Source organism: Heloderma suspectum, chromosome 2, assembly GCF_057233095.1.
Source record: "Heloderma suspectum isolate Gila_16-S chromosome 2, 16-S_ref, whole genome shotgun sequence".
NCBI classification, from domain to species: domain Eukaryota; kingdom Metazoa; phylum Chordata; class Lepidosauria; order Squamata; family Helodermatidae; genus Heloderma; species Heloderma suspectum.
In genome coordinates this window covers 291,634,704-291,659,100 of record NC_139459.1, presented here as the reverse complement: position 1 = coordinate 291,659,100, position 24,397 = coordinate 291,634,704, and the positions used below count along the sequence as shown (strand labels likewise).

General features: G+C 42.4%; 2 protein-coding genes across 2 annotated transcripts in view; both read left to right on the top strand.

The window, feature by feature from the left end:
* The window catches only part of TAMM41 (TAM41 mitochondrial translocator assembly and maintenance homolog), a 62,089-nt gene extending 53,847 nt beyond the window's left edge, over positions 1-8,242 (top strand). Inside the window, exon 9 of the transcript XR_014788513.1 lies at positions 8,167-8,242. The gene's annotated coding sequence lies outside the window, so the exon portion shown is untranslated. The remainder of the gene's footprint in view (positions 1-8,166) is intronic.
* VGLL4 (vestigial like family member 4) overlaps positions 3,038-24,397 on the top strand; it is a 153,455-nt gene continuing 132,095 nt past the window's right edge. The window contains exons 1-2 of the mRNA XM_084839862.1: positions 3,038-3,209; positions 8,167-8,243. Of these exons, the coding sequence (XP_084695988.1) occupies positions 8,180-8,243 (64 nt within the window). The 5' untranslated portion in view covers positions 3,038-3,209; positions 8,167-8,179. The remainder of the gene's footprint in view (positions 3,210-8,166; positions 8,244-24,397) is intronic.

Genomic DNA, 24,397 nt, shown 5'->3' with positions numbered 1-24,397 from the left:
ATATTCGCTTTCCTGACACATAATCCAATAGTTCTGTTTTCATATGCAGCTACTTCTGTTGTATTATTTTATTTTAAAATTCTTTATAAGGTGTAAGACACTATTCTAGGTGAAAATTGCCCAGAATGGCCAATTTATTGAACCATATATTTGGAAGGACAAATGGAACGCTATTTCTGAATGCCTCATTTATAATCTTCCCACCTTGGGATATTGACGTATGTGTGCAAAGGAAAAACATACATTTGAAGCCCCATGAGGGAAAATTGCAGGCGGAGGGCAGGGGAGGAGGAGTTGTAGTAGGAAAATGGTGTTAAGCACACAATGTCTTTGTCACTACTATTTATTTATTAATTAAATTCATTAATTGCCCATCTGGCTGGTCACCTAGCCACTCTGGGCAAGGTACAATGAAAACAGTTTAAAACAATACAATTCTACATTAAAAACATATTTCTAAAAATACCCTAACCCACCCCAAATGCCTGCCTGAACAACCACGTTTTTAATGCGTGGCAGAAGCTCATTAAAGAGGGGGCATGGCGGAGTTCTCTAGGGAGGGAGTTCCACAATCGCCCGCTCCCAAAGGGTTTTTATTTTATTTTTTGAAACTGTGTTCAAGGTAGTTAGCTTCTAACAAACATGCAAGAAAAGAAAATACAGGAAGGGAGGAGGAAATAAGCAAATTCATGTACCAGTTATTAGTCAATTCTAAGCAAAGTTTTTAATGTAACTCACCTATTTGGCTTTCTGTGTGTGTGTGTGTGTGTGTGTGTGTGTGTGTGTTTGTAATGTGATAACTCTATTGCTGTTGAGATTATAAAAATGAAAGCTGGTACATGATGAAGGCAGAATTATATGTCCCAGATTCAAATACCAGCTAGCCCTCCATACACATTTTCAAAGGGGAGAGTTCAGGACATTTTGCATTTCAAGTATGAACCCCAACTCGACTCACAGATCCAATTTAGGCTAGGTGAGGGTAGGGAAAGATGTAAAATGCAATGCAATATCACCATTGAAAATTGAGACATCCAAATAAAAGGTGGTTCAGGGAAACATTCTGTTTTTCAAGGACAAAGCCCACCTCAACATCCACACCTATTTTCAAACGGGATGGAGGGAAAAGCTGCCGCCACCCCCCCCCCCGCAATGTGGTATCTTAAGTGAGGCCTTCTAAACATTGTATTCAGTATGCAACCTTAAACTATAGAAGTCAAACAATGACAAGGTGCACTGGCCACCACGAGACTGTTCTGGGAGGGGCAAGCTAAGTGACAGTTGATCCAAGTCAGGCTGGTGAAAGAGGCCCCACTCTTACCTCTCTTGCTGCAGCCACGTGGAAAGTACAATTTATTGTTTTATCTAACTTCTGAGAGTTTGAAGCCAAATCAGCATTGTGAGTTGGCTAGTGCGCTTTGTTTTGTTAGCAGTTCCTGGGTCCTTCCTAGGTTTGATAGGCTACTGCAAAGTAATGATTGCATCCTGATTATAGCAATTGGAAGCAATCTATCCTAGTATCCTGGAAGCAAGATCACTGACTGATTGTCTGCAAAACAACATGGAACACAGCCTTGGCAAGGAAAGGTAGCTATTTTTTGGGAGCTGTATAGTTATTTGAGTTCTCTTCAATAATATATCAGGTTATATATAAATCAGGGCGGGGACGGCTGTACTGTTAGACTGTGGCCTCAGGCAGCAGATTATCATTTGTTATATTTCTACTCTCAAAGATGGCGAGAGATGCTTGTGGGATTTCCTGCCTTGTGTTCCAAAGCAACATGCTTGTCTTTGGGTACTATGCACCTTGACTTGGGGCAGGTAAGGGGTGCCATTTTTTGCTCCATCTCAGGAAGTGAAATGCCTTGTGTCAGCCCGATATACATAATAGACAACTCATTCATTTGAAAGCAAATTATTTTCAAAAGTTTGATGTTTGGCAGCGGCAATCCTAAGCACAGTTCCTTTGGAGTAAGCCCTTGTAATGTTCTTGGGCGGATCTTTAAGAACGTTGGTGAGGAGCTGAATGTGATAGCATTCCAAGGCAGTTGGCGAAGTCAGTTAGGGTGCAATCCTATGCTTGTTGAAGCGGAAAGGTCTTCAACGCCCAGCATTGCCCAGACAGACATGTTGGCTGGGGCATGCTGGGAGTTGTTGGGAGTTGTAGAAGAAAGTCCTACATGCATAGGATTTCGCCCTTAGTGAGAGAGAAAAGGAGGATGTAAAAGGAATGACTTGAGCCAGGATTTATAGTTAATCATTATTAACATGGTAGCGCTCAATGGTTAATACAGCTGTTCGGTTTTTAAATCACTATTTGCGCTCTGGGCCCGCCTCTTCCACGTGTCTAAAGCAGAATGACTACCTCAATCCCCCCTTTCTGGTCTTGACACCCCACCGAACGTAGCGGGGTATTGCTCTGAGCGAAAATACAAAAGTCTCTCCGCTAGTGGCAGCACATTATCTACTAGCTGAAGAGGCTGCCTGCCTCGTCAGAGACCCTGGGCGGCTGGGCCGTTTCCTACATTGCACCCGTCCACTCGTGTTGCTCTCTTCCCTCCTAGAGGCGCAGCACGTTGCACTGACAACCCCGGAGTTTGCCCAACGGCGAGGCCGCTTTGTGCGCGAGCTGGAGCGGGCGGGGGGTAAATGCCAGCTGCAACCCGGCGCGGACTCGCCTCCCCGGAGGAGGAAGCTGAGGTCGGGCAATGAGAGCCTTGCTCCCCCGCCCCGCGCGCGTCTATCTTCCGCGGAGGTGTCTTTCTCTCCTCCTCCCCCCCGCCGCCGCCTTCAATTTCTACCTGCTGAGGATGTGATGTCAGGGCCGTATTATCCTAATGTATGCTGATCTCATGGGCTCCCCAGCCAATGGGGCAGCGTGGCTCTCCCCACCTGCTAGGAGGAGAATTCCATCATTCTTGGAATTCTTCCCTCGGCCAGTGCGCGGCGGCTGCGAACGCGACTGCTGACTCTGCAAGGCTCGCATTGTTCGGGGACCAGCCGCCCGCTCGACCAATCAGCAAGCAGGGTGCTCCCCGGCTGGAGCCCGCGCAGCCCGCCGAGCTGGGCTTGCCGGAGGCGCGAGCAGGACGCGGAGGAGTCGCCGCCGCCGCCGCCGCAGGCAGCACGCTGATCTCCGCCCCCCTCCTGGCCCAGCCCGGCTCTGCAGGGGGGAGCGCGACCCAGCAGCGCGGAGTGGGTGCAACCTGGTGAGTGCGGGGGAAGGAGAGGCTGCCGCGCGAGCCCGCAAAGACCTTCGCCCCCTTGCACGCTTGGCGCCGGCGGCAGTGCAGTGCGGCAACTTCGCGGGAGGGGAGTTGCGAGCGGGGCGGGCTTCCCGGGAGACTCTTGGCGGCCCCTGCAGGAGACTTGCGGCTGGTGGCCGGAGCCGGCCCGCGCCGCCCTCGAGCGGGCCCTGCGCTGCGGAGCGGAGCGGTGCTGTGTCTAGACTTGCCGCGTGCTCCGGCAGGCAGTCCAAGGGATGCCTGTCCCTGCAGGCTAGCGCGTCAGAGTCGGACCAAACCATCCCGTGAATCTCTCTGGCCACGAGTCGGGCGACGGGAACGATCTCTTTCGTTTCGGTATAGCGTCTTTGTTTTCAGAATTCATTTTGAAACGTTAAAATATATGCACAAAAGAAAGCGGGGAGACAGTGCCCGGTCAGGCACGCCACATCAAAAGACCCCTCGTCTTGTCTTGTCTTGTCTTGACTTGTCTTTTCTTTTCTGCTGGTATTAATTTGTCCCTCGCTCCAGAATGTTCTAGCCCGGCCAACTGGCACGGAGCTCATGCATTTGCTCCATAGAACTAACCTACAAATGACCCATATCTGACCCATTGACCCAGGCAGCACCCCTAGAGATGAGAGCCTGCCCCATGTGATGCACTCTCCAGCCAAGCCCTGGGCTTCTTTCTGCAAGATGCCTCTCTCGCACACACAGACTCACACACGCAGGCTCAGGGTTGCTGCTGTCTCTGTTTATTTAGCATGTGCATGTTTCCCAAACGGTTGAGGACCAACACCATGCTAGGTGCTGAGTGGCACACAAGTAACATCTTTGAACAGCTTTGGGTTGGCCAAAGAATAGTGGAACTGGGAATGAGGGAGAAAGAAATAAGTTGAGGCTACTGTTCGGGTGTATTTCTGCACGATTTCTGCCATCTGTCGCTTACCCACTTCTTACGTCTAAGCTTCCCACTTGCCCTCAGAGCTAAGGTCTGGAAGAAGTTGATGGTCCACAGACTCCTATGATGAACAAGTAGGGTCTGATTTGTTAAATTTTGTGGTGGATGCTTGCCACTCTAGTTTTGCCCATTCTGATGCTAGTTGTAGACTGCTACTGTTATATCTAGCATGTTATGTGCCTTTCTTCTATTACTGGATTGTACATCCCTTGTGGCCCTTTTCGGACTCTTCGGTGCCAGCATGGCGTCTGCTACTTCATGGGCTTTTTGATTTGTAGCATGGCTGTCTTCGTTACCTTTCTCTGATTATGAGGGTCATTGAAATGACTGTGTAATACCTTTCAACCCTTTGCTATCTTCTTCTAACTACACGTGAACTAAACACTGGCACCACCTTATTTACTTTACTTACTTACTTACTTACTGGTTCTGGTTCTGTGAGAAATGATCTTTCAATCCTACCTCCACCACAGTGAATGCTGTTGTTGATGGGCACGCCTTTCTTCGACAGCTGTGATGTAACTTGATTTAAATTCTGGATGTGTTCAGCTTGTGGTGTGGCACTGGGAGTTTCTTAAAGCAAAAGATCACCTTAGTTCAGAGTCAGTGAGGGACAGTGTCTGAAGACATAGGGGTACATGTGAAGTTGTTCCCTGCCAAGAAGGAATGTAACGCTGGTAAAATTCTATGTAGCTTTTTTTTTTATAGGCTGTGAAATGTTCTTTCTTTCATGGCTAAAATTCTTGTGCTCTTCTAGAACTTGTGCTCTTACAATCTGATGGGGGGAGAGTGTGTTGCCTTTAGTGCCACATCTTTACTTTTTCAGCAGATTCCTCCAACAGGGTGAATTGGCCACATGATGGAATGCTGTGTCCTAAGGAAAGAAAACTAAACTAACCGGCCTGGTTTTGAAACTGAATCTGTGCAGCTGCATTTATGCAGGACAGTTTGCAATTGCAGGTAGTTTACAGTCACCATGAAGTAGATTAGTAGGAACAGAAGGGCCTGAAGATCATGTAGTCCAACTCTCTGTACTGGGACATATTGGGGCTGTTTGCATGAAATGACAGCCCACAGTGAGTTGTTTAACCTATGGTGAGGCTGCCAGGGTGCATGTAGCTGCCATTTTGAATATGCAGTCCCTGCTTGGGGGTTGTGTCTTGTGAACCCAGTGAATGTGTGCTATGCGAGGGTTAAACAACCCTCATATAACCCATGGTCTGTTTTAGAGTTATGCCACGGTTGTTTAACCCTCATAAACCCATGGTCTGTTTTAGAGTTATGCCACGGTTGTTTAACCCTCATATAACCCACGCTCACTGGTTTTGCATGACAACCCCTGAACAGAGGCTGCATATGGCATATCGTGGGTGCCATGGCTCATTGTGGATTAAATACCCACAATGAGTCTGTGTGGTATGAACCCAGTCGTCCTGTTCTAACACTTCAGAAAGAAGAGGGAAGCCAAACTGAAACCAAACAGTGGCTCCTATCATGAAGGTAATTTTTATCTGGGATAGCAGTGTGGAATGACAACTTCCTAAAACACCCATTTTCATTTTGTTTGCTTGTGTTTTGACAGTCATAAAATCTGAAAGCCTTACAGTCCATCTGGCTGTCCTGAAGTAGGATCTTTCGTATGCAAACCTGTCTAACAGATTAATGTATATCCAAATTATAGTTTGGTATAGCCAGAGGGCCGCGGTGGCTTAGTGGTTAAGACGCTGAACTGCAGACTGGAAGGTCGGCAGGTCAGCAGTTCGAGACCCGAGTGCTGCGTGACGGAGTGAGCTCCCGTCTTCAGTCCCAGCTCCTGCCAACCTAGCAGTTCGAAAGCAAGAAATTGCAAGTAGATAAATAGGTACCGCCTCGGCGAGAAAGGTAACAGCATTCCGTGCACCTAGGTGTTCAGTCATGCCGGCCACATGACCACGGAAGCGTCTTCGGACAGCGCTGGCTCTTCGGCTTAGAAACGGGGATGAGCACCGCACCCTAGAGTCGGACACGACTGGTTGGGGACACCTTTACCTTTTTACCTTTTATAGTCAGAGTGTAGATGAGACCAAGGGCCATACTACATGCAGCGTTAATCATATGGTTTGCCCTTGAGTGAGGGATTTTTCTTTGAGTAGCCAGCAGGGTCCCTCAATCTAGATGGGGACCCTAGCCAGGCTAGTAGCTCTGTGTGATCCCAATTTGAACTGGTCCCCTGTGCCTGCAATTTACATAAGGAAAAAGCTCCAGTTGAAGTGAGAGCAAAGTCCCCCCCCCCCGCAAACTACAGGTGCAAGACACTGAATCAGGATCAGGACTGCAGTGGGGGACTTCTTCTCATACCAGGATTCCAGTCTGAAAGGTGAGGGGGCATGCTGGCTATTTCTCAAAGAAGAATTCTTCACTGAAGGGCAAATTAAGTGATTAACGTTGCATGTACTTTGGTCTTAAGATACATCGTGCTGGAAGCTCTTGTAAGATGAGGCTTACTTTATGTGGAGTTTTCTGAGTGACATTTCAACTTTTTTCGTCATTCTTAAATTTCTGCTCTTTCCTACTGAAGTTCTTTTAGGTTTTGACACTGTTATATGTAAAGTACTTGTTGAAGTGTCTGGGAGCTACCTTGTTTACATCAGTAGATATCCTGCTTTTCCTCAGAGGAGCTCAAGGTAGCGTACATGGGTTTCCTTCCTCCAATTTCATCCTTGCAATAACTCTGTGAAGTAGGTTAGGCTGAGAAATAGCCAGTGGTTCAAGGTCACCCAGTAAACTTCATGGCTGAGTGAGAATTTGAACTTGGGACTGTTTGGTCCTGTCTGGCTTTCTAACTGCTGTGCCATACTGCTCTCAGTACAGACAGGCAGAAGCAGCAGTAGTCCAAGCCTTCCAGATCCATATTAGAGCTGCTGTGGGCTACGAGTCAGTCAGCCGGTCATTCATTTCTGCAGGCTAGCAGGCTGCCAGAATGTAAGCAGCAGAGCTAGTTAGACCATGAACATGAGATAAACTATTGCATCCAAACAGATTTGCCTAGTTGAGTATAAAATTGCTAGAATAAGGACAAATCTATTTGCTCTTGGAATTAGTCTGCTTTGTACCATGTTCTGTGCCTTTCTTGTCTTTGTTGTAATAGTGGTCTTTACATTTTGTGAACCTCTTTAGAAAGAGGGATTTTTGTATTCCTGGCAGCCCTGGGAACGTATTTCAAATTCCTAGGCACTAGCATCAAATTTTTAGCCACATGGAACTTTTCCAGCACTGCATTCTGGTTTTTAAGCTAAATGTTATTATTTGTGTGTTGCGTAGCAATAATGATTTGGCTTGGTATGCATATAGTGCTCCTGGAATTCACTTGTCTTACAACACAAAAAATGTAGGATTCCCTTGATCTTCTAATCTGTTCAGTGTAATGAAAACAATTATTAGGTGGGCTGAGTAGCAACAACAATCTGAAGGTTGAAGCATTCCCTCTGCTCAGTTTCAGATAAATGTCTTTTCAGATTGATACTGGCATTGGTGCCTACAAGGAAGAAGCTGCTTGGTTTAGCTGAGCATTGCACTTTAATTAGTTTCTCTGTAACCGAATCATGAAAGGTAGAATAAGATCAAGATGTGAAATACATTTGTATTTAGTATTTGCTATTTATATGGTTTCTGTTCAGACCAATGATGGGAAACTTGAGTGAAAGGAGACTTTTCTGTTTCTTCCTACTCCTGGTAGCTCCCACCGAGCCCTTTGAAAAACTTATCCCAAAGGTTGGGGGACCCTATTGAATGGGGGTGGGGGATGGGGAGCTCTGGGAGAAAGGGTTTTTCTTTTTTTTGCCAAACATCAGGCAGGCAGAAACACCTTCCATAAGTGGGAGCTCACAGTCAGGGCCTCACTGAACAACTACATTATTACTGTCTGCTGGTAATTTAATGGAAGAGGTATTTCTCTCCCTTTGTTGTTGACTCAAAATAACAAAATATTTATATTTTTTTCAGGATCCTGCCAGGAATGGAGACTCCATTGGATGTTTTGTCAAGAGCAGCATCCCTAGTGCATGCTGATGATGAAAAGCGTAAGTCCAAAGTTGAACCTACGTCTTCATCCTGAGCCTTGGTACACTAGAAATTGTACATTCCTTTCTTGACTTTGTTCCACAGCTGATATATAAAATACATAAATGAAAGGATGTGGTTTAAGAAGTTAATTTGGTGTGTGTGGAACAAAATGTCCTAATTGGTTTCAAAATAGATTCATACTTTGCTCAGTCTGTTGCTTTTCTCATAGTGTGTTTGTGTATGTGATATAGAAATCATTGTGGAAATTCTGATAATTTAAATAGGTATGTTTGAGGGAAAACACTTTCCCCTGAATTCTCAAGAGTTGTACAATGAGAATTTAATAGTACCAAAGAGTAGATGGTATGGATGAAGCAACTGTAACAGCTTTTGGCCTAAGATTCTACAAATAGTTATCAAAGAATAAATGTGGGGGTTTGCTTATTATATGTACTGTAATTAGTACTGAATACATTTATGAATACACATTGGAGTTGCTGATCTCCCCTGGCCTAGATTGTAATTCTTCTCTGGTTCGCTTTGCCTTGTGTTCTGCTCCACCTGTCTTTTGATTTTACATGGAATTTTTTTGTAATTAACCTCATTTATGGTTTGCTAGTGCTGCAGCTTTTCATTCCTTTTGTTTGTGTTATTATTTTTTTTAGTTAGCTAAGCCATATTTTCAGTGCGCAACGTATGCAAGACAGTGGGCCAGTTGGCATGATCAAACAGCCCACCGTAGTTTATTTAAGCCAGGGTGGGTTGTGGCATGTGTCGACGGCCATTTTTAATATTCAAGCCGCAACTATGTTCTCTGAACCCAGGGACTGTGGGTTATGCAAGGGTTGTTTTTACCCTTGCATAACCCAGAGTCCCCGGGTTTGGATAACACAACAAGCTGTGGTTGTGGCTTGAATATTCAGGATACTAACTGTGGGTGCTGCAGCTTGTCATGGCTTAAATAAGGCATGATGAGCCATGGTCAATGTCAACGTTCCTTTTAATTAATAAAAATGCCCTGATATGTTTCTTTCCATGTAGCATGAGTCCTAGTCGTGTTGTTCCCCATTCATTTAAAGGAAGAGATCTTTAAAGTGTGTGTGTGTGTGTGTGTGTGTGTGTGTAATAAGTAACACTGGTATGGGAATAGGGGAGGGATTAATTGTGCATGATGCCCCAGTTAAACCCTGACCAGCTTTCTAGTGCTCATCTAATTCATCATTCTAAGCGTTTGTACTTCTGATTGCAGCTGTAGCCATAGTCCCTAGGCTAAGAACCTAAAAGAAGAGTAGAGGCCTGTTTTGCCTTCCTTAGTCTGGATGTGATTTTTTTTTTAACTTTCTACACTATATTAAAGAAATATAGAATTGCTGTATAAAAGAAACATCCTCCATCTGGAAAAAGATAAGAGTATAGAACTGGTAGATGCTGAACAATTGCTGCTACAGTCTGTTGGGAGGGAGCAGGTAAACTGTCCTAATGTAATAAATAACTGCTTAATTTTCCCAAGAACTCATACAGACGTATGAAGAAGGAACAAGAGTAAGTTGCTGTCATTAGCAGTAGAATAGCAGGGTAGTTTTGAGCTAACAGTAAACAAAATCCATATCTAAGTATTCTGGACTATGTTTACTCTTGTTCAAAATTTAGATCAATGTTAAAAATCCATTCTTTACAAGCTGAGCTTCATACAAAATATAAATTCATTTTTGTATGGTACTACTTTGTGCCCAGCTGCTTATGTTTTATTAAAAAAATGTTAAACAGTTAACAGTTCAGAAAAAAATTGTGTCGCACTAAAGCAGATTACCTTCTAGGAATATTCATCAAATGTCAGGCATAAAAAATAGGGCTGAAGCTTGTTATGCACAAAGTCTAAAACTGATTTTCCCATTTCACATGGATGATCCAAGAGAAATGATATACTGTTGCATTTTTAAACCAGTAGCAGCACATTATGTTATTAACAATCATTCCAACAGCATAACACAAAGAAAACTGAAAGACAGGCATTCTTCTTCATGAATTGCAGCTTGAAAGTGCCAGACTGTTGCACTGGTATCTGAAAACACAGTAACTTTACAGTCAGTTGAACCGTCTTATGAACATCTTTCAAAACAGATGTGAAAAATGTTTAGCCATCTCTCTACCTTCATGGGGAATTATATCCAGTGATTATGCTAATGAGCACAAAGCTATATTATAATTCTTTTTAAAAGAATCTAGGCACCAAAATAGACAGTTGCCCCATTTTCCAGTCTATTTAACAATTTGAAAATATAACTGGCTGTGAGAAACAATAGAGACAAATAAGGCCATACTCTCAACATGCCAACTTCTTTCAGTTTCTGGTAAAATGTTAACAGTTGAGTAAGAGTTTGGGTAATTCAGGAATTTCAGTGAACCTTCTGGACAACAATGTGAACTTACCAGTTATTTGTTTTCAATTAAAAAAAAAAGTAACCCTTGTCTAATCAACTATTTTCATAGCAGAAACAGATCATAGATCAAAAGAACGTGGTCACAATAATACTTCCCTTAAGAGAGATATTTTATTGCACCTCAAAGAATTATAATTTCAAATGAATGAACCTCATACTGCCCAGTGTAAACTATTTTTTGTGATTGGGTATGGGAGCAAGCCTTGGGCCTTTGGAGTGCTTACCCTTCTCCACTGTTCATAGAACTTCAATGTGAACCAGGGCTGACAACTTGTGAATTCCCATATGCATTACCTCTAGTTACACTATCCACCTACCACCAAAAAGAGAGGGAGAATGAGAACAGAATAATGCCAGTTTTCTTACACGTTTTATACTGTTTAAATTGATTTTATCTGTACACCGCCCTGAGACCTTAATGATATAGGGTGGGATACAAATGTTTTAAATAAGTAAATATTTGGGGCTCAGAGCAGGTTCTGTTCCAGAAAGTAGCATTGGGGGTGGGGGTTCCCCTCAAGGTTCCCTCTTCCCCCCTTGCTTTTTGCCATGTATATGTCGCTGCTGAGTGAGATCACCAGAGGAGTTTGAAGTGTTTGAACCCAGCTCTGTTTCTCTCTATCATCTGAGTCAGGTGAGGCCGTGAGGTGGCTAAACTGGATTCAATAATGTCTGAATTCAGCAATGGGCTGGATGAGGGCCAATAAACTAAAGTTGAATCCTGACATGAGTCACTGTGGGTAGATACTTCTCATCTCCAGGAAATGTGTATGCGGCCTGTTCTAGACAGGCGTGCAGTTCTTATAAAAGAGCAGGTTTGTAGCAGCGGGTATCTCGATCTACCCTTGTCACCTGAGACTCAGGTGGCCTCAGTGGCTTGAAATACCTTTTACCGGCTTCAGCTGTTTCGCTGCCAGCTATGGCCATCCGTTGCCATGGTGATTCAGGCTTTGGTAACTGCCTGATTAGATTACTGTAATGTGTCATGTGTGTGCCTGCCCTTGAAGATGCTCTGGAAGCTTTAGCTAGTGCAAAATGTGACTGTTACAATTTTAACAGGTACAGCCAAATGGAATCATGTTACACCAATTCTGATGGTTTCCTGTTGTTCCGGGCCCAATTCAAGGTGCTATTACTTACCTTTATAGCAGTACATGGTTTGGGACCCAAATACCAGAAGGAGCACCTGTCTGTCCGGTACCAACCTGCCTGTGCAATCAAAAGGAAGAGAGCCTTCTCTGTAGTGTAGTGGTGTGGGGTTTCCAGAAAATTTTCTGGAAAGTTTTCCTATGGAAATTGGGCTTATTTGCATAGAGAAATGTGCATTGGAAAATTTTCAGTTTATATCAGAAAATTTACCAATGCACTAGGGAATATTTACTATACTTGTATTTAGTAAACAACAAAGAGAAAATTACCTCATGATAATGTTTTGTCCCAATACACCACGTGTTTGACCTAAAATATTTGAGGGAAGAATTAAAGCACCATTAATATGATTTAAATGTTACATTATTTAGAAACTTTATTGGAATTTAAAGATAATAGCAAGTACATCCCTTACATTGTTTATATTTAAGGAAAAAAACAAAGGTACTGGAAACTGTTGACACACAAATACATTTTAGCAACTCAAAGAATTGTGTATGATACGTTGGCAAAGAGTTCAGCTTCTACTGAGGTTGTTAGACACTCAGTTTTGCTGTTACTGCTTATTAGTTTCATTTCAGACTGAATTTCAACGACATATATGTGTTCTCTCACATACTTGCTAGGGGTAATCACTTGAAAACATTTAAAACTTTGAAACTATCACACTTGCCTAATAATTGAATCTGCAGTTGGCACCCATTCATGTTTACTAATGAATTTATGAAATGGAAAATGGATCTGCCTCGTGGTCCCTTGATACAGGCGGCTTCTCTGTGATCTTTGGCTTAGGGAGCTCCACATCATCCATATTGCCATGCCAAGAGGGGGCATGGCAACCTCCTTCAGGCCTATAGAATTCCACAGGATCTTTTGGCATGGTATCCCACATTTGGTTACCAACTCCTCCCTCCCCCTTCTTACTACAGTGTCATCCATTCCCCTGCATATTTATTAAAGCCTCTAAATAGCTGTGTAATTCATATAGCTTCTTTTGGACAGGCATCTAACTTTCTAATAGTGCCACCATGGCTAGAAGTTCTGGCAAAGGACATCAATCTTTCTTCATTATGTGATGGCTTTCCTTGCCCTAACAGATCTGAAAGGAGAGAATGCTTGCAGAAACACACATGCACCCCCTTTCATTTATCTTCTCAGCAATCTACAAATAAGTACAACTCTTCACATAAAACGTTTTAGTCATCCAAACAGCATTTCCTCAAGTAGGGCACCTGAACCCTTCTAGGAGCTCGAGGAGCCTGATGAAAGGAAGACTGGGGAACCTTCCATTTATGATCTGAATGGAGGCTACCTGAAGGATCATCTCCCCCTGTATGTACCTGCCTGGACCCTAAGGTCATCTTCAGGGGTTCTTCTCCAGGAGCCTCTTCCAAAGGAAGTGAGGCAGGTGGCTACCAGGAAGAGCACCTTTTCTACTGCGGCACCCCAGCTGTGGAATGAGCTCCCTAGAGAGGTTCGCCTAGCAGCTATGTTGTGCTCTTTCCGGTGCCAGGTGAAGACCTTTTTATTTTCCCAGCATTTTAGCATCCTAGTCTTTTAGCTTTGCTGTTTTAAATTTGTTACTGTATTGTAAATCTCTGCATTGCTGCTAGGTTTTATTTTGGTTGTATTTTTATACTGTAGTTTTAAGTTTTTATATTTTATATTGCTTTTATGCTGTACTTTGTGGATTTAATTTTTGTGAACTGCACTGAGAGTTTTGGCTGTTGGGCAGTATAGAAATGAATGAATGAATGAATGAATGAATGAATGAATAAATGTGTAACAGAGGTTAGTAGATAGTTAACAAGATATGTTTGCTGCCTTACTGAGTAATCAGAAATATAGAATCATAGAATAGTAGGGTTGGAAGGGGCCTATACCATCGAGTCCAACCCCCAGCTCAATGCAGGAATCTAAGTCAAAGCATCTCTGACAGATGGCTGTCCAGCTTCATCTTGAGCAGTTGGAAGTATACATATAAACATGACATTAAGATAGACCTGAGGCACGAGGCCTGAATAATCTGAGTGAGTGTGATGCCATGTTTAGCCATATGTTTCTATATGGAATTTCTCAGTCATAGCAACAAGTAGAAAGGTTTTAGACTGCTTAGTGGAGCTACTACAAAACCCTGGCATGTGAATCTGATGAAACAAAATTATACTTGTGGATTCAGGACTGGCCAGGGAACTTATTCGTTATTAATATTTATATGCTGCCTTATTTGCTAAAAGGCTGTTAAGGTGGAATCAAATCTTAGAATTTGGCTGGGCTGTTGTATTCTGTTAGGGAACCAAAATTATAATGAAAACTAGGTATTTCTTTTATAAGTTGAAAACAGTGCTTCAGAAGTTTCCAGGAATAGCTGGGAAGGATGTCAGTATAAGAAATATCAGTCACCTTCCCCTATAGTTTTGTTCTCAAGGTTTCTCCCACCTTTTTTTAAAAAACCTACTTTAAATTGTGAGCATTCAAGCTAGGAGTTCTTTGTCTTTTTTGTTTTGTTTTTTAAAATACTTTTTGGTGCACCTGTCTACTCTGAACTTCTGGGATAGAGGTGGATTAAAGATACAAATCTTAAGATTATTCCTTTATGAATTAAAATTAAGAATGAATCTTATTATAACACCTAATAGTTGCTGAAATCACTTCATTTGCAAATCCTGTAGTGGTAGGCTTTCTTTTGCACAATATGAAAATTATCAACTTTGTTATGATGGAACTGTCAGTAAAGTAAACTATGTTTTCTAGTAAATAACCCAAGACAGCTGCTGCACCTGCATGTACACCTCCTTCAGTGAGTGATTTTTTAAAAAACGCTAGACATCTTAAATGTAGCAGTAGTAATTCTGCTGTAATGTGCTTACTAACTTGGATTACTAATTTCATGTTTTCCGCACTGAGAGAGACAGAAAGATCAGAAATCTATGCAGAATGAAGAGAGTTAGACCAATTCACACTAAGGCTACAGGTTGATTGGATCATAATGATATAGTTTTATTATTGTCTGTCAAGTGAAATAAAACACATGGGTTACAGTGGGAAAGCAAACCATAAACTTCAATAGGAGATGAGTGTTCACACACCCTGGTGTACTTGCTGCTGCATTTAGAAGAGAGCTGCTCTGATTATAATAGAACAATCATTTGATTTAACTACCAGTATCTTTATTTTATTCCTTAGGAGCTTCTCTCTACCTTAAAATAGATCCTAAATAGTTAACACTTACTTAGGTCAGAGTGTCAGCATTACAAACATAGCCATTCTATTCATTTATTTGTTCTTATTTCATCATTGTCATGACTTGATCATTAAGCAAATTTGTTCGGCTTTGATAACAAGTAGTGTTGTTCTTATCATGGTTCAAACTTGTTAAACCAACTGCCATCGTATCTGATGTAATCATGCAAGGGAGTCACTTGTAACAGGAGCACAAACAACACAGTGCAAACATGACACTGCAAAGTTCAAGTCTGTTAGCGTTGGTGTGTCTCAGAGGTGAAATTTGTTTAGGCAAATGGCAAACAATTTTTGGGAAACATAAATAGCTGGATGCAAGAATTCTTTTAAACATGGTTGTAAGGTTAACATTTTAAAATTGCTCTGAATAGAGAAGTGCGTGCATGTATACACTGTCCCTTGTCATCTTCACTGTACAAGAACTACAAAGAATAAAGTTGGCTTCAGGAGAATGAGAAGCATGACTCACGTGAGCTTCTCAGGCTCTCATGTAATAGAGAGCTAACCTCTTCGTCATATTACTGAGACTTCAAGATAATGGCTATTTTTGGACATGATGCTAAATCAAAGGTTAATGCCATGGGAATGAGACTGGTCTCTGCTGCAGCCATGAGAAGGAGATTGGAAGCATTTGCCTATGTTTTCAACTAACCGTGGTTATTTATTATGCCTGAACTGGCTTCATTCAGATGTAACTCTTAACACTGATTTTAGCATTATGTGAACAAGGCTCAGCTTGTGAGCTTCCCCCTCCCCTCCTCCTGAACAGCTGCAAGAATTAAAGTTTTTGCTTCTGTTTTAAACTAATCGTGTTATTGTGTCTGAAGCCAGAGAAATGGCTGTTAGATGATAGTTAGTCTTAACTAGATATGTGAAGGCCTGAGGGAAAAGAACCAGAAAAAACACATATTTTTTTCTGTTTTTCTTCCCAAGGACTTCCTCTGTGTTTGCAAGGCCAGGCTTAAGTGCTTGCCAAGCTATTTTCCTCCTCTAGAAGTGAATAGAACAATTCCTCCATACGCTTGTACAGGGGGGGGGGGTGGAGGGAGCCCTCTTTGCCAAGAAATGGCTGGAGAGAGAAGCCAGAGTGGGTAGCACACACACAGGATACACATTCATGCATACATACGTGCGCACGTACACACACACACACACACACACACACGGGCATTCCTAGTATTGTTCTGATTGATCCCCCAGCCCCCTACAGCGGTCTTGCTCACCAAGATTAAGACTTATCCTGTGGCCTCTTCATGACTGCATTTGTTGAAAGATGTATTAAAGTGGTGTTAAATATAAGGATATATAAAGTTTTCCCTTCAGTGCGGGCATCAAGCAGAATTAATCTGGGTTTACGAAGCATATATGTAAAGCATTATTCAGGTACACCAGTTTTCCTAGGAAGCTGGGATGTGCTAAGTTTATAACTTTTAAAAATGTTCTTTCCTTCAGAGTTGCTTTAGCTGCCTTCCCATACAGTGCAAAGTACTGTAGTGGATAAGCAAGAGATTAATTTTGCATAAGAGTTTATGAAAGAAAGCACATAGTAAGTAGAAGTAATTCATAAAAGTAACTTGGATGTTCTTAATGTTAGCTGAGGGCTAACTTACCAAATATATACAGTGAACTAGACCTGCAGCTATAGATATGACCTACTGTTTAGTAAGGCGCCATTAGCCTTAAGTCAGGAGAAATTGACAGGTTCATTTCAAAAGAATCAACTGTTAGTGAACAATCACCACCCTTGTCATCCAGTTCAAATCAATATAGTTAGTATTCTGAATACTGGTAACTTACTGTCTGAAATACTTTATTGTGTGTTCTTTAGTATTGTCTTGGATAAAATACAAAACTGATGTATCAGTTTGGGCATGCTCGCTGTTCTTCTGTTTAGTCCAGTAGCCTGATTGCTTAGTAATTTGTCAATGTATTTGGAGCCTAGCTAGTCAAGTTGCAAGAGATCCCTGAAGAAGAGGCCTAAAGAAGATAGTAAATCACACAGGGACTTGCTTAGATTACTATTTTTTCCACTGATTACATATAATGTGATATATGCCATATTCAGACTGAAAGGTGACTCATACATGTATTAAAATTGATTTGATGTGCACTCCAACACAGTAACTGATTTCTTGCTATAAAAATATTAAGTATGAGATATTCTTTAAGGCTATGGAGCATTCAAATGAATGTATGATGCTGAGCCTTGGGCTTGCACACTATACCTCTCCTGCTTCTGATTTGTGAACTATAGTGTGCACAAAGCACAGTTTCCCATGTTCAGAGAAAATGGGAAACCAGTTCATTACAAATTTCAAACAGAAGCTTCAACTTTTGTCTGCTAGTGTGCAAAGGAAGTGTGTGTATGTGGCATTTCTTGTGACACGAAATCATAGTTTAGTATTGTGTCTCGGTCCATACAGTTTTTTCCCAAAGCCAGAGGGTATACTTTCCCCAGTATCTCCATGACCCGAAACACTCTATTTAGCGGTTCCTTGTATTTGCTCTCTACCCTTATGTTTACTTGCACATATGGCTGTGACCAAACAGCATTCATAATAGGGCAATAGCTTGAGTAGTGCATCTAACAGAATCACTGGGGTTAGTGCATTTTTGAGAAAGTAGAGTCAGACTTTATTTAAATTAAACTTATCCTGACACTTTTGTGTTGTCTTTGCAGATTCTTAATTTGAGAGTCAAATGATATTAAATTTCATCAATAGAAATACGGACCATGTAAAGATCTCTATCGTTTAAGGCAGCCTTCTCTAACCTGGTCTCCTCCAGCTGATGTCAAGTCCCATCAGCTCCTTCCAGCATGGTCAATGGTCAGGAATGCTGGGAGTTGTGGTCCCTAATACCTGGAGGATACCAGGGTCGGGAAGGCTGTTTGTTCAGCTATTATGTTAATTGTAGAGTGATTGTCCTCATAAAGTTATTTCAGTGCTTCCTGCTTTTTTGGTGTGCAAGCTGAAATGTCTGCACAGAAGACGGCTTCATTTAACACAAGGATTATTTAACAATCTGGGGTACAGCCACAAAGAAAGTATGTCTCTCCTTGCTGTGTGAACTCATTCATGGAATGGTCCAGCACAACATTATCATTTGAATGTAGAGATTCTGATGGATATAGGGATTGTAAAGAGAGTCCTTGAATGTACACACATGACCCATTATTTGAATTCTGTAGGACATCTAATGTTTTCATTACTTATGATACAGACATGGGAATCCTTGTATAGTGAAACCAGGTAGGCCAAATGTCATTGCATCGCTATAAAGTGTGGGCATTCTAAATTTTCATAAAAGGAAAGTGATTTGTCCAGACTTCGTCATTTACACTGAGCGTGCCTGGTTTGTATGTAGTGGTGCATGTGGCTTGATTGCTCCCACTTCGCTCCTCCTGCCAGTGGGAGCGGCTCAGCAAACCAGGGACATTCCGTACCTGCTTTGGTTAGCATTGTGTCAAAATCAGGAGCTCTGGCTTGTTTCTACCCTGACAAGCCAGAGTTGTAACTAGGCTTAGCTATTCTTGGTGGCAGGAGGAGCCAAGCGGGAGTGAGCAAGCCACATGCACCAGCATGCGGGCTCACTAACACTTGCTGTTATGTGCAAACCGGGTTTATGTGTTGAGCACCATAAGCTGGCCAGATTTCACACTGATCTGCTGAGAAATGCCTGAGATGCAACAGTTCAAGGGTCTTTTTCCCCTTGGCAGCAACTTTCTGCTGTTTGACTGTTTTTTCTTGCTCTTTAATGAGTGGGAATGTTTGTAGCTGCTGCTGTAGCTACAAGTAAGAAGACTGGGAAAGAGAAGTGTTCTTTGGCAGGGGCGAACAAAATTACAAAGCTGCAATGAAGTTAAACTTTGCTGTTCCCCAATGCAAGGTTTGTACAATTCAGTGAATTTCTTTTTTAAAGCAACAAGAAGAAAATTTTAGGATAAAAAAATCTTCAGTTTAAGATAAGGGTTAAGGTACTTACGAATATATTCATGCTGCACAAAACCTGGAAAGCATCCTGCTGTAACTTCCGAGCCATGTAAGCAGTGAAGGTGTTCTACAGTCTCACGTATTGTGCTCATTTACAGCTTAGCCTCCATGCATTCACACTTTTCCTTGGGGTGCTTTCAGATGAACAGCTCTACCAATCAAAAAGCATTGTACAACTGTTTTTCCTTCCTTAACAGATTTTTTGTGGTAAGGAAAAAGGTGGTAGAAGTTGTGAACACCCATGGAAGTCTTCACAAATGGAAGGTTTGTTGTCATCTTCCATGTTTGAGACTGGTCTGGTCTTTCAGCGCCAGTTCTCCTCTTTAGTAAATTGGAGGAACACTGAAGTACAGGACACTGTGGTTGCAGCGGTCACTTAGCTGCACACTGAGCCTCTGCTTTCCCCGTTTGCTTTCATTTGGGATAGAAAAAGTGGCATATGTTAGTAGTGACAGGCTCTGTGGGGGAGGAATGCAGCGAGGGACGTAAGAGTAAGTGCAGATAGGCATTGGAGCTCTTTGTATCATCATGAGGTGCCATAAATCAGCAAGAGAAAGAAGCAAGTGGATATGTGAGATTGTACAATGTGTTTAACTCTCATTTTACAAGAAGGAGTTAAGTATTTTTTAAAAATAGCAAATACCCACAGATGCTCATGTTAACCAGTAACCAAAGCTAACTCATGCCATCTTGATCCTAACCACATTTGCTGGGGGACTCAGCCGTATAAATATTACTAGCCCCCCCTTTTTTTGCTATGTTGTCTGCCCACATACACCGATGCCAGAAATTTGTGATACCTCAAGACCCTGAAGGAAAAGGGAATAAACCTTTTCCACTGTATAGTAAAATTAGTTTTAGGCAAAGGGTCATGACAAATTCAGACAGAATGACAAAACCAGAGGGGAAAGTAGTCGTGTATAATAAATGACAATTTATATGCATTTCTCTGTATGTTTGGCCTTGTTCTTGTTTGAAAGTCTGACTAGATCATTTTCATCTAATTGGGTCTTTGCTTCCTGGAAAAGATCAAATCTTTTTTTGGTGTCAGGGAGTTTGCAGACTTAGACGAATAAATGAGAGATGAGACACAAGTTATGGGTTGAGCCAAGGGCCGCTTTTATTTAATTCAGGATCTGTGGAGAAGGAAATAAGGGCGGGGTAACCTAACCAGATTACTACAGGCCACTAGCCTGATGTCTGTTTGGAAGAGCCACCCAGAGCAAGGCATGGGCATAACTAGCCTATCCCTTAACTAGCCTATCTCATTGGCCATACCCATCTGGGTATGGGGGTGACCTTCCCAATTCATCCCACCTGAGGCCTCCCAACTCCAGGTGGATGCAACGGGTTAGCCACAAAGGCCATCTGGACCCTCCCACAGATCCCACAGCCTCTTTTGGTAAGATCTACCCTGGCCTGGAGTCTTTAGCAGCAAACTTCCTATTGAATGAGATTGAAATATAGATCCTTCCTTTGAAACACAAGTGAAGAGAATGATGACAGGCAAACCCAAGACCCCAGTGTATTGAAAACTTCTCTTTTTGGTTGTCTCAAGGTATATTTTAAAAATGCAAATATTATTGAAATGATAGACAAATAGATCTTGGGGTAGAATCCAACGGGGTATTTACGCCTCTGCCGATTCTTTTACACACTGCCAATTCCCATCTGCAACGGTGCTCACCACTTGCGGAATAAAGATTTAGCACTTCCAGGGCAACCGGAAATTAGTGAAAATGCTAATTTCTGGAATGGGGCAGGTCAGCGGAGCTCACATAAGGGAACTCCGTTGATCTGTCCCAAGCAAGAAACAAGCGTTTCTGCTTGTTTCCTGGCTCTTTCTGGGAAGCACTAAATATGTGTTGCACAATTGGCTGGACCCACCGCTTGTATAACAGAATCAGCTGGGGCACATGAGAATCAGCTGGGGCATAAGTGCCCCATTGGATTCTGCCCACTGCTTGCAATCTGTTATGCAGGAGTTACGTATTGCTTGTACCTTAAACATATCCTTCCTTCAACCCCAGATATAACACATGAATATGGACAGTCATGAATCAAGTATAGGTTAATAAAAAAAGGGTTTTATAGCAAATGTCTTTATACATTTCTGGTTTTGACACAGTACTTCTGTGTTCCTCCATGTAGGAAATAGTCTAAACACTAGATGTTGTACATCTCACCACCAACAGTTGCTCTGTTAATTTCAAAGACATTGCAGAACCTTAGGACCTATTAAGTCAGTGTACTTTAGAGAAGGCCTATAGCCACCCTAAAAGTTGGGGGCACCCCAAAAGTAGGGGGCAGTTTATCTTGTCTGCAGACCTTTTAAAGACAAAACTGTAAACTGTTTTTATTTAAGCCTTGTTTTTGCAGCCATACTGCAATTATCTACATTCAATTTTTTTTACTAAGCAGCTTGAACAATTGTTCTTGCCACTGATTAACAATGGTAAAAAATAAAGAATAACTAGTAGAAAATCCAAAATAAGCTACAACAGGAATATTCTGATCATAGAATCAATGAATTGGGAGTGGCCATTTAGTACAAGAATCCAGTGTAAAGCATTCCTGACAGATGACCATCCAGTCTTTGCTTGAATACCTCCAGCAACCGAGAGCCCACCACCTCCCTAGGAAATTGGTTCCATTGTCTGACTGCTCTGACCGTTAGGAAGTTTTTCCTGATGTTCAACTGAAATCGACCTTCCTGTACCTTAAGCCTGTTATTTCGTGTCTTGCAGTCTTGAATGACAGAGATCAGGTTGCAGCCCTCTTCTGTGCAACACCGTCTTAGTTCCCCGTCTCTGAACTCATTCCAATTTATCTAAATACTTAGATGAAATCACAGGAAGTGATTGTTCCACTGTACTCTGTGCTCAAATACTGTGTCTACTTCTGGACACTACACTTTAAGAAGTGTAGTGTCCAGAAGTAGACACAGTATTTGAGCACAGAGTACAGTGGAACAATCACTTCCTGTGATTTTGGAACTAAACTTGTATTGATGCAACCTAAAATTGCGTTTGCCTTTTTTACAGCCATATCACACTGCTGACTCATATTCAGTTTGTGATTGAGTACAACTCCAAGATGCTTTTGCACGTACTATTGCCAAGCAAGGTATCCCCCATCTTATATCAGTGCATTTTATTTTCCTTTTCCTAAATGAAGAACTTTGTGCTTGTCTCTGATCGTCGTGGTGGTGTTGTGTCCAGACCAAACTCCGCTCCGCCAAAATGTAGCCACCCCCACACCGCCGATCTGCGGTTCGATCAGGTGGTAGAAGAATTAGCCAGCGCAATGCACCGTTACCAGGGTATGCCCAATTGTACAACAATCTTCGAGGAGGCCCCTTCTGTGTACCCCCTTGTCTCTGATAAATTTCATTCTGTTATTTTCTGCCCAGTTTTCTAACCTCACAAGATCATTTTGAATGTTGTTTGTCTTCTAAGATACTAGCTATCCCATCCAATTTTGTGTCATCTGCATATTCGATAAGCACTCCTCCCCCCCGCCAAACTCCTGTTCCTGCTGGGTTTTCCTGCCATGGAATCCTACTTACCAGTGCTCTGAGTTTCTTAAAATCAGCTTTCCTGAGGTCCAAGGGAGTTTACGAAGACATTTTGATGGTGCTTCATGACCAGCAGATTCAATGCTTTCTTGGCTGCTTTAGAAATGTATCTCGCATTTCTTGCAACTGCTTCCCAATACAGTCAGTATGTTTCAATGCTGCATTGATATCCAGATTCTTCTGCTGCAGCTGTGATGTTACAGGTTTAAGATAACCCAGTACTTTTAGCACAGTTTCAGTAAGAAAGGGAAAAGAAAGACTACTGATCTGATTGAGCAATCCAATAGCTTCACTTTCAGAACATAAGAACAGGCGTGCTGGATCAGACCAAGGGTCCATCTAGTTCAGCGTTCTGTTCACACCACAGTGGCCAGCCAGTTGTTGACCAGGAACCCACAAGCAGGGCTCTCCCACCCATGTTCCCCAGCAACTGGTGTACATAGGCTCACTGCCTCTGGTACTGGAGGTAGGACATAGCCATCAAGACCAGTAGCCGTTGATAGTCTTTTCCTCCAGGAATTTGTGTAACCCCCTTTCGAACCCATCCGAACTGGTGGCCATCACTACTTCTTGTGGTAGCGAATTCCATAGTTTAACTATGCGCTGTGTGAAGACGTACTTCCTTCTGTCTGCCCTGAATCTCCCACCAATCAGCTTCATAGGATGACCCTGGGTTCTAGTATTTTGAGAGAGGAAGAAAAATGTCTCCCTATCCACATTCTCCACACCAGGCATAATTTTGTAGACCTCTATCATGTCTCCCCTTACCCTCCTTTTTTCTAAGCTAAACAATCACAGCTGTTGTAACCTTCTCTATTAGGGGAGATGCTCCAGCCCCTTGATAATTTCAGTTGCCCTTTTCTGCACCTTTTCCAGCTGCATGATATCTTTTTTTTAGGTGTGGTGACCAGAACTCTGCACAATATTCCAAGTATGGTCACACCATAGATTTGTATAGGGCGGTATGATGTTGGCAGTTTTATTCTCAATCCCTTTTCTAATTATGCCTAACATGGAGTTTGCCTTTTTTACAGTGGCTGCACACTGGGTTGACATCTTCATTGAGCTGTCCACCACAACGCCAGTTTCCTGGTCAGTCACTGCTAGCTCAGATCCCATCAGGCTATACTTGAAGTTGGGATTTTTTGCCCCAACGTGCATCACTTTACACTTGCTTACACTGAACTGCATTTGCCCATTCTCCGAGTTTGGAGAGATCCTTTTGGAGCTCTTCACAATCCCTTCTTGTTTTAACCACCCTAAATAATTCGGTGTCATCTGCAAACTTGGCCACTTCACTGGGAGAATAAATGGGAGACTTTACCATTTATTCCTCCTCTCTGCTTTCTGTTCTTTAACCAGTTACTGATCCATAAGAGGATCTGTCCTCTTATTCCATGACTGCTAAGTTTTCTCAGGAGTATTTAGTGAGGGACTTTGTCAAAAGCCTTTGTCCAAGTAAACAATGTATGTTGGATCACCCCTGTCTACATGTTTATTGACACTCTCAAAGAACTCTAAAAGGTTAGTGAGACAGGACTCACTAGTGGAAGCCATGTTGATTCTTTTTCAGCAGGGCTTATCCTTCTATATGCTTACTAATTTTAACTTTAATAAGGCTTTCAACCAATTTATCCAGAACAGAGCTAACAGGCCTGTAATTTCCCGGATCCCCCCTGGATCCCTTTTTGAAAATTGGTGTTACATTGACCATCTTCCAGTCCTCTGGTATGGAGGCTGATCTTATGTTGCATATTTTGGTCAGAAGA